Source organism: Hyperoodon ampullatus, assembly GCF_949752795.1.
Source record: "Hyperoodon ampullatus genome assembly, chromosome: 11".
Taxonomy (NCBI): domain Eukaryota; kingdom Metazoa; phylum Chordata; class Mammalia; order Artiodactyla; family Ziphiidae; genus Hyperoodon; species Hyperoodon ampullatus.
The window spans coordinates 92,831,214-92,842,383 of NC_136924.1; the positions used below are offsets into that span (position 1 = coordinate 92,831,214).

The 11,170-nt window shown below is 46.0% G+C and overlaps 1 protein-coding gene across 1 annotated transcript in view; it reads right to left on the bottom strand.

The window, feature by feature from the left end:
* FAM234B (family with sequence similarity 234 member B) overlaps window positions 1-10,345 on the bottom strand; it is a gene marked incomplete at both ends in the record, with an annotated part of 32,307 nt that extends 21,962 nt beyond the window's left edge. The window contains 2 exons of the mRNA XM_079715714.1: window positions 881-1,279; window positions 10,309-10,345. Coding sequence (XP_079571840.1) covers window positions 881-1,279; window positions 10,309-10,345 — 436 coding nt within the window. The remainder of the gene's footprint in view (window positions 1-880; window positions 1,280-10,308) is intronic.
* Window positions 10,346-11,170: the final 825 nt, after the last annotated feature.

Consider the following 11,170-nt stretch of genomic DNA (forward strand, 5'->3'; position numbering starts at 1 on the left):
AAAAGGGGTTTACAAGAAATCACGTGTGTGAGACTGTTGAAAATTGGAAAGCACGGTAAAATTTAAAGACTCTTTCATTCAATAAAAAGAATAATAATAAAAAATAAAGAAACCTGCTCCAAAATGAGACAAAATAGCCAAAATGACTTGGGTAGCACCATCCCAACCGTTACGAGCAAGGAAGAAAAGTTGCAGCAAGGAAGCAACTCTCTTTTCCTTGAAAAGAAATTATTTGATAAACAACAAGGTCCCACTGTCTAGCACAGGGACCTATATTCAATATCCTGTAATAAATCTTTTCCATAGTGGAAAAGAATATGAAAAAGAAGATGTGTACAGAACTGAATCACTTTGCTGTACACCGGAAACTAACACAACACTGTAAATCAACTATACTTCGATAAAAAATAAAAAGAAAAAGAAATTATTTGAAAATTCAATTTAGATCAGGCTTCTACAATCAACAAAACCCCAAGGGCCCTACAGGAGCTGTGGCCTCTGGCCTGGCCAGGATGGGAGCTTCACTTTTCTCTGTAAACCGCCCTTCGCACAGCTTTGCTCTCCCCTGATGTAGCCTCGGCTGCACAGCAGGACTCAGCAAACCAGGGTTCTCTCCTCCCTGCGCCTAATTAAGACCTTCCCCAGAGACACACAGCGCAGCGATCCTCCCAAGTTTTTGGAGCCATACAGATCCATCTTTCTGTCTCATTTCAAATCCTAACCTCCTAACCACCTCCACACACAGGAGGAGAAATGCTAGATGACACACACGTTAATTTGTAAAGACTTGGAGGAAATTTTCAACATAATCAGAAGCTTGCCGGAATGACATGCGATCATGAAGTTTTACAGACTTAGAGCTAAAAATCCCGCAGCTCACCTCCTTGGGGACCCAAGTGGCGGCTCCACGTGCTGTGCAGGTCTCGGGGGGGACAGGGTATCAGGAAGGCACACACGAGCACGAGGACCATGGAGATCACCAGCATCAGCAGAAAGACGGATGTGCGCATGTAGGACACGATGGAGGAGGCCGCCTTCTGCTCCAGGCCCCCCAGCGGCTCCAAGGGGTACCCCTCTGTGGTGACCTCCGAGAGATGGGGCTTCCCAGCCCCTGTGACCTCAGCATCCGAGTCGGGCTCTGGTGCTTCTCCCAGCGGACTCTTCCCGTTCTTGACCCCTCCGTTCTTCTGCTGCAGATTAAGCACGAGATCATCTTCACTCTCGTCGCTGTCGGCCTGTGTGAGGGGGTCATACTCCCCCAAGTCCGGGCTCTTCTTCCCTGAAAACACAGAAAGCCAGCCGGTCAAGGAGAACCTGGAAGGAGGGACCTTCGGCAAACACACAGCAACAGTAAACACCTAGGAGAACACAGAGAACAGAACGGAACAAATCTACGTTGACAAGCCTGAACCTTGGAGCCGTCTATAAAATAGATTCCAGCGAAAAGGGGGAAAGAATGGGGGAAAAAAAGAAAATCAGTGCTCTAGAATTATTGCTTTCATGAGCTTAAGAACATTGGAAAAGAAACAGAGAAAGTAGCAAATTTCAAATACATTTTAGCTGTTTTTTTTTTTTTAAAAAGCCCTCTCTTAATTTGTGTGACTCTCACTAACGAAAAAGATCAAAGCTCTTCCATACACCTGATGTGCATATTTCCTTCGATTACCTTAGATTGGTGATATGCCGATCTTTCCTGAGACTCCTCTAAACTTTTTTTTTAACATTTTTTTAAATGAATGAATTTATTTATTTTTGGCTGCATTGGGTCTTCATTGTTGCGCATGGGCTTTCTCTAGTTGTGGTGAGCAGGGACTACTCTTCGCTGCAGTGCGCGGGCTTCTCATTGCGGTGGCTCTCTTGTTGCAGACAACAGGTTCTAAGCATGCGGGCTTCAGTAGTTGTGGCACGTAGGCTCAGTAACTGTGGCTCACGGGCTCTAGAGCGCAGGCTCAGTAGTTGTGGCGCACGGGCTTAGTTGCTCCGTCGCACATGGGATCTTCCCGGACCAGAGTTCCAACCCGTGCCCCCTGCATTGGCAGGCAGACTCCCAACCACTGCGCCACCAGGGAAGTCCCTCTTTAAAGTCTTTATTGATTTGTTACAATATTGTTTCTGTTTTATGTTTCAGTTTTTTGACCCCCAGGCATGTGGGATCTTAGCTCCCTGATCAAGGATTGAATCCACACCCCCTGCATTGGAAGGCAAAGTCTTAACCACTGGACCACCAGGTAATTCCCTCCACTAAACCTTTAGAACAACTGTTCTCTGCACATGGCTCCTCACAGGCCAATATGTGTGGCTTCCCTGTTGTCGCTATGGAAAACACATAGAAAGTCAAATGCTGAAAGTCATCTGGAGATGTCTTACCAAAAACTTACTTCCTGCAAGTCTATCGCCCTTTCAGTACATGTTTCAGTAAACAGTAGTTACCTTAAAATTGCTATTCTGAGCCTGCATGCCGAGAGGACTGGGATCCAGCCGGCACAAGGAGGTGGAGGACTTGTCTTGAGGCTGGTTTACACAACAAGAACCATGGTTTGACTTAGACCATATCTTTGCAGGGGTGGCAAGAGGCGGACATTACGGGAGGCTTAAGCCCACCTCTTCCTGAGCCACCCCTGGCCCTTGCAGCCAGCGACTGGATGAGTTTATGCCTTTATTTTAGGCTATAGCCAAATAAAAACCAAGAAAAAGTTTCTGGTTTTGGAAATTACCTGGTAAGCTAACACTAATGTAAACTCTATTGTTAAATCCTTTGCTAAGAAGACATATAGGGGTTTCCCTGATGGTGCAGTGGTTGAGAGTCCACCTGCCAATGCAGGGGACATGGGTTCGTGCCCCGGTCTGGGAAGATCCCACATGCCGTGGAGCGGCTGGGCCCGTGAGCCATGGCCGCTGAGCCTGCGCGTCCGGAGCCTGTGCTCTGCAATGGGAGAGGCCACAGCAGTGAGAGGCCCGCGTACCGCAAAAAAAAAAAAAAAAAAAGATGGTTCCCAGACGTGAATACAGTCCCCAGGGTGCAGTGTGACCAGGGCAGAGAAGAGCAGCACGGCGTCCTCCCTAGTCAGAGAGGACACTACAGTTCAATTCCTGTAACCTAGGATCAGGCCAGCTTCCTTGGTAGCCCCATCACACAACTGACTCAACTAAAACTCCCATGCACTTTCTACACACACTCAAGCTGTCCTATAATTGCACAATTTTTAGTGAAAAATTCAGCATCGACACTTACTGAATTCAGTCTTGCTAGTCAATCTTGCTAGTCAGTTTCCACCCTGCAACAAACACAGCCTACAACAGCCCCTTTGCCAAAGTGAAATCATGAATGAAATACTGGCGAACAAAACGGTTTAAAGGAAATGCACTTTCATTATATGATATACTATCACAGGCAGGAAGAAAGCTCGACTGCACACGCTGCAGAAATCTGTAAATTCTTGAATAAATCTATAAAAATAAATTGCAAGCATTCTTTTTTCTTTCTTTTTTTTTAACATCTTTATTGGAGTATAATTGCTCTACAATGGTGTGTTAGTTTCTGCTTTATAACAAAGTGAATCAGTTATACATATACATATGTTCCCATATCTCTTCCCTCTTGCGTCTCCCTCCCTCCCACCCTCCCTATCCCACCCCTCTAGGTGGTCACAAAGCACCCAGCTGATCTCCCTGTGCTATGCGGCTGCTTCCCACTAGCTATCTATTTTACATTTGGTAGTGTATATATGTCCATGCCACTCTCTCACTTTGTCATTCTTTGAAAAACAAAGCCACTGTTGAACTGACCCCTCTAACAAAATTATGTGCTTCTAGTTAATGATGGCAAAGGAAGGCCTTTCTGTCTGTCTCTTCCTAAAACCAGGGGGTGGGGGGATAAAAAAAAATAAAATTAGGGGGAGGAAAAAAAGAAAAAGGGAAACAGCCACATTCTCAAACTAGAATTTATGAAAAACCGTTGCCAAAGACAGTGAAACTTGTATCCAACTGAGTAAGTACAGTAAGAATAGGGACATACATTTCAAGTCTCCAGCAATGAGCAGAGTTCACAGAATTAATAATGGTGATGACGCGGATGACAACTGCAAATGTACTGAGAGCTACTATGCCAGGCACTGGTCCAAGTATTTACAGGGATTAGCTCATTTAATCCCCACAACAACTCTAAGAGGTAGGTATTATTATTATTCCCATTTTCATCAAAAAGATGAAAATATAGAGAGGTAAGTTGCCTAAGATCACAGAATTAACAAGAAAAGCCGGGATTCAACCTCAGGCAATTTGATTAGAGTCCACAGTCGTCCTAACCAATCAGTTATGCTGCCTCCCTTGTTCCACGGATATGAAGCCAAACCAAATAATCTCTTGCTCAGAAAGACAAAGTTTGGGGTCCCAGAAGCACCAATGAGCCCCATTCAACACCACAGAGTCAAAGCGAGGTTAAGACTGAAGGAGAAAAAGCACAAGCTTCTGTCTCTATAAGAAGCAGGCTGGCAGCACGGCAGGTTAGAAAAAGCGCTGGAGCACTGTCAGTTCTCGAGAGGAGGATTTTTTGGACAGTGTGGGTCCAACAGGGAGACAGAAAGCAGACAGTCATTCAAAGAGGACACTTTCATATAAAGAATTATTAGACAGTGAAAGGAGAGTAAATATAAATATGGGAAGAGAAATCCAAAAGGTATCCTAGGATGGGGAGACTGTATCCCGGGAAGGACAAACTTGGTATTTAAAGGGTCCAGATCCACTTTCACGGATCAGGCAACAAAACTGAATGTGCAGCTCAGGGGCAATAAATTGATAACTGGTACAAGAAGCAAAGAGAAGTAAACACTAAGTCAGCACTCTAAGGCCCTGTGACGAACGCCAGCCAGGAGAGGAACATCTGCAAAGGAAGAGCACCGACGGGAAAGGGATCTGAGTTGACAGCCTAAATTAGGTTCCAGCCTCCAGCTGCCCCAGCTCCCTCAGCTTCTGCCCACGGGTCAGCCAATAGCTGGCCGTAAAACAGCCACCCATTTAGACATGAAGAGAAATCAGAAAGGAGCCATCATCAGTACTTGGTCCATAAGCTACTGCAAAGTTTTACAAATACCTAAGAAAGAAGTTACAACAAAACCTAGTGAACGAAACCGGCTACAGAATGAATGCTGGACAAATTATACCACGAAACGGAAGAGGTAATGAACCTATACTTCCCCCTGGGATCCAAGAAATTCAAGAAATAGTCTTCTCTGAAATAAGGGCTCATAAGAAAAACATAGTATTTCTAAGAAGAAATGACAATGCAATAGAGAAGATGAAAAGTAAACAAGGAGAGCTCAGGAAAACGATGGAAGAAAATAAAGCAATTTTAGGGACTTCCCTAGTGGTCCAGTGGGTAAGACTCCGTGCTCCCAATGCAGGGGGCCCGGGTTCAATCCCTGGTCGGGGAACTCTATCCCACGTGCGTGCCACAGCGAGGTCCCGTGTGCTGCAACTAAGATGTGGCAGAGCCTAAATAAATAAATAAATTTAAAAAAAAAACAATTTTAGAAAGGATATCCTTACTGGGATCAGCAAAAAGAACCGACATGGCTAAAAACAGCGTCAGAGACTTAAAGGATAGACTGTGAAAATCAAGCAGGATGAAATGGAAATAACAACAGTGGCTGGCAGTTTTGAGCACTTACTATGCTCTCTTCCAAACCCTTTTACTGTCTTAGCTCAGTAAATCTTCATAGCAACTCTTAAAGGTAGACACAGTACTATCTCCATTTTAAAGATGAGGAAACTGAGGTTTGGAAGTTTAAGTACCTGGCCCATAGTTAAATAGCAAGTAAGTGATAGTACAAGGATTCAAACCCAGGCAGTCTGGCCTGAAGCCTGGACTAACTATCTCTGTGCTTCCCATGGGAAAGATCAAAGCTTTTAAAAGGACTAGAGAGAGGGGGCTTCCCTGGTGGCGCAGTGGTTGAGAGTCCGCCTGCCGATGCAGGGGACACAGGTTCGTGCCCTGGTCTGGGAGGATCCCACATGCTGCGGAGCGGCTAGGCCCGTGAGCCATGGCTGCTGGGCCTGCACGTCCGGAGCCTGTGCTCCGCAACGGGAGAGGCCACAGCCGTGAGAAGCCCACGTAATGCAAAAAAAAAAAAAAAAAAAGGACTAGAGAGAAAGGGATAGATATAAAGAACAAAAGTGATCCAATATATGCATAACTAAAGAAGAGAACAGAAAAGAAAATGGAACCAAAAATGACATTTAAAAGATATACCAGGGCTTCCCTGGTGGCGCAGTGGTTGAGAGTCTGCCTGCCGATGCAGGGGACACGGGTTCGTGCCCCGATCCGGGAAGATCCCACATGCCGCGGAGCGGCTGGGCCCGTGAGCCATGGCCGCTGAGCCTGCGCGTCTGGAGCCTGTGCTCCGCAACGGGAGAGGCCACAGCAGTGGGAGGCCCGTGTACAGCAAAAAAATAAAATAAAATAAAAGATATACCAAAAAGGTTCTGCAGTAAAGCAAGACCTAAAATTGCAGAATAAGGGGTCTACTGAGTCCCAAGAAAAACTGATACAGAATAATCAATATTGAAACATATCCTAGTAAAGGCACTGAACTTCAAGGACAAAGAAGGAATCATATGAGCAGGCAGGCCAAGGGAAAAAGAATCAAGTCACTAATGATGGGACAAAACTCAGGCTGCCTTCTCCACAGTAACATACGTTTCTAAACGACACTGTGGCAAAACAGAAAAATCCTCAGAGAAAGAAGAGGGGGCCACAAAGTCCAAGAACTGACCCACACACGACACTTCTGAAGTACAGAGGCAAGCGTGCAAGAACGCAGAGGCTTTCTTTAAGGGATCACAGAAGATTGCGACGTGTTCGTGCCCAAATTACAGAGGAAGATAAATATTGACTTTAACACTATTAATATATATTTTTCCAGAAACTGCAAAGACAAGCCTCAGCTTAATTATTAGACTGCAAGTTTTAATAAGAGAAGTCCTAAGTAAATATTTTTTTTTCTGTCTATTCACAGAAAAAGAGGTATACGGTACGCTGACTTGCCTAAAATTATACTCAGGCTGAGGAGTAGACACCAAATCCTTGCTTCAACTTTCCCACCCTCTTGTCTGCTGATTTCAGCTACCACTCACATTTTTAGTCAAAGGTTTTCGAAGAATAAAGAGAGGACACTGATTTCAGAATAAATCAACGTAAATGAGCTTTCCATGATTGTCACTTTTCCTTATAGGAAGACTGGGGTTACTAGCTAAATAGCATTCCCAAAATGGGATAGAGGAAAACATCAGTAGGAAAGACATGCAACTGTACCACCCCCAAGTGTTTTCAGGAAAACATACTATAATATATACTATTCCAAGACACTACACTTTACATAGACTATCCTATACACTCTACTGCAACTAAAGGTAAATCATTTGCATCATGAATTAGTTTATCCAGGGCACATAATCTTTCCAAGTTACATATAATGAAACAAACCATTACAATAACATTATGCTCTTATACTCCCTTCAGTGTTTGACCTTTAAACTTTTTTTTTTTTTTTTTTTTGCGGTACGCGGGCCTCTCCCTGTTGTGGTCTCTCCCGTTGCGGAGCACAGTCTCCAGACGCGCAGGCTCAGCGGCCATGGCTCACGGACCCAGCCGCTCCGCGGCACGTGGGATCCTCCCGGACCGGGGCACGAACTCACATCCCCTGCATCGGCAGGCGGACTCTCAGCCACTGCGCCACCAGGGAAGCCCTGACCGTTAAACTTTTAAATGGACTAAAAATATATATTCTTAAGAGATAAGTTACCCCACCCCCTGCTTTATGACTGTCACACTGCCCTTCTGTTACTAATTAACCTCATTCTATGCACGTGGACCAAACATCTTTCCATCTTGAGCTTGGTGAAAGGCTACGAGACTGAAATACGTCCCCAGCAACTTTTCTTTCTCACCAGGTTGATGGACATCTGTCATATGCACATTACATCAGGTCTTCCTCAAGGTAACACATTTGTAAAGATCATGGTGCTAATGATGAAGATAAGAATGGTTAATTAACACTTACTGAATACTTAACACATGTCAAATGTCAACAAACTTCTTAAGGACATCCATCTCTGTTACTATGCCAAATAACCCTACTGTGTGGCATACAGTGAATGTTCCACAATAACATTATTACATATGAAGAAACTAAAGGTTAAAGAGAATAAGTAACTAATCTGATAAAGAGTGGATTTGACCCAAGTCTGTCGCATGCTCTTCACCACCATTCTACTCTGCTTCCCTACACGTAAAAATAGTGAGGATGTCATTGTGGTGATCATTCTGCAGTATCTACAAATATCAAATCATGAGGTTGTATACCTGAAACTAGTATAATGTTATATGTCAATGATACTCAATTAAAAAAAAAATAGTGAGAATGTTAACGAAGGTAACATGATACAGTAGCCCAAACAGGACAGTAGCTTCACAGACCCAATTACAGGGGATCCAAAAAGAGCTATAAGAAAGCAACTTCTACCTAAAAATTGTATTTGGGGTGGAGGGGAGAAAAGGGCAAGAGGAAGAAAAGCAAAAGCACAAGCAAAATACAAAAAAACCCACATCACATAAAAGAACATATGGCCTTTGGACCTGGGCCTAAAAGTGTCAAACGCTCCTGAGTGCTCAGGGCCCTGCTGCCACCAAAACACAGGCCCAACGACCAGACTGTGCTTCCCCTACCCTGTCGGCTGACCAAGTTACTGCAACTGAATACTCCAGGAGTAATCATACCAAAGCCTCCGCATGCAAAAGAGCTCAAGAGTTTCGAAAGGGCAGGATTCTGTCTGCATTCCCAGCCTTTGAGAATGACAATTACCTATGCTGGAGGGGAAGCAGGGGGGCAAGGAATCTAAAAGAAAACAAGAAATAAAGCTAAATATGTCTGACATCCCATTATCATGGGAGGATATCATCCTACACTAAGGATACACAAGGCTACTCTCTTCAAAGTTAATCCTGCAGGCAGAGGGACATGTCCCCCATTCCATTCCAATGTTACATACACATTCCAAGAGAGATATTATCAGTGTTCCTTCCGATGTTCTAATGAGCACATGTGGGAAAAAAAAAAAGGTCTCTGAGGTCATGAAATCTGGGAACAGAAATGAAAATTCATACCAAAATCATAGCCAACCCAGTGTCATCCGTGGCACAATGTAGCAGACTGGGAAATCCTTGAGAAACAGGACCCGGTAATCCCCCTGAAGCCTTATGCTGGATGTCCGCCAGAAACCCAACTAGCACTTTCTGCCCAAGCTGGGAAAACAACTGTTTTTCCCACTAACACCTTAAGTTACCAACAAACAAATGTTTATAGCTTAATATTTAAAACTTATTTAGGTTAAACCATAAATTTTTCTAAAGCCTTAACGTCTAAAATTTATTTGGGTAGAATAAATATACTTTTATTAAAATAGCACGTTTCTAGTAGCACAGTCCCATGCTGGAGGTTTAAGAGGAAAAACAAAAACAAAAAACTTGGAGCTGCTGCCCAAAGTACTGAATTAGCTCTGGAAGTTGACATCACCACGAGTGCCTCCTGAAAGAATATTCCATCCATTATCTGCAACTTGCAGGTGCCAAATAATTTCCCTCATAAATGCTCAGGCTCGAGAGCCAGAGGCCGAACAAGTGGAACCAAAAGCCCAGTATCTAGTCAGAAGACCCCCCCATGTTCAAGTCCAAGCTTTTCCAATACTGCTTGTGCGACCCTGGACAGGTCAATTTGCCAAATAACTCATTTTTTAGGAGGGGAAATGCCTGTCCCACCTACCTCAAGGCAGCATCAATGTTGTCATTAAGTGGAGAAGCTGCTCCAAGGGGTCACTCGCCATCCTGCCGCTCCCTGACCCCGCCCAGGTCCAGCCCAAGACGGAAGGAGTTGGAGACCCTGATGTACCACCTTCGCGTAGCTCGGGAAAGGATGCTAACCTCACCGCCCTGCCCTGAGGACAGTGGCGACGCGCGCCCTGACATTCGCCGCCGCCTCAGCGCCGAGCCACCATCCACACGCGCCTCCAGCGTCCCTCCCTCCGTGTTTCCCAGGCTCGCCCAGCGCCAGCGACCCCCAACCCGCCGAACGCCTCATTTGCCCCCTGGTGGCGCGTGGACCCCAGCCCGCGGGGGCTGCACCGCCTCGCCTCCCCGCGCCGGCAGCTGCGCCCGGGTTGGGGCCAGACCCCGATCGGCTTCGCCCCCGGAGTCTCGCCGCCCCATCTCCCCAGGCCTGGCAGGGGCGGGGTGGTCGCGGGGCTGCGGTTTCTTACCCGGGAGCTTGAGCGCCCTGGACAGCACGGTCGCCATGGCGGAGGCCCCGGTGCGCGTGCGCGCTCTCACGTCCTGCCGGGAAGTGTAGTTCGCAGTCGGTGTGCGCGGGGTCAGGACCTGGAAAGGTGGGAGCCGGACCGCGAGGCAGGGCCGGGAGGAGGGGCCGGGCTGCGGCATCCGCGCCCACGTGAGCACTCCTTCCGCTTTACTCAGCCTCCTCGGGGACAGACCCCTTACTGGGCAGGTCACTAGGAGCCTCACTCTCCTCCTCAGTGAAATGGGGAAATAATACATCGCAAAGGCTTGCAGTGAGCATGGAATGAGATAATAGATAGTAAAGTAGGGCCGGGTTGTGAAATGCGTGTGGGCTTTGGAGTCAGACGGGATTTGAATCCTGCCTGCATCCATCACTCGCTGGGCCATCTTGGGCAAGTCACTCGGTATGGCTAAGATTCAGCTTCATTTTTTAAATGGAGACAGTACCACCTACTTCATGAGCGTATTGTGAGGATGATATTATATAATCTGTTTAAAACACGCAGCACACAGTAGGCACCTAGTAAATGTGTTTCTCTATGTTTCTTAGGTAAAAGTCAAGGTCTCCTGGAGCTCTAAGCCTCATATCTGGTTACCAGTTCTTTCCAGGTAATCCACACAGCACCCTACCGCGCAGCTTCTAGCTTGAAGGGTCTAAGGAAGCAAGAACAGGCCTGCTTCTTCCCCACAGGCACCAGGAGATCGGCATTTTACTCCAGGAATGCTGAAGATATTACTCATCTTAGAACTGAAAAGGACCTTAGAGGCTCCTTGTTTTACTAAAGAGAAAACTGAGATCTATAAAGGTGATGTGACTTCTCAGTG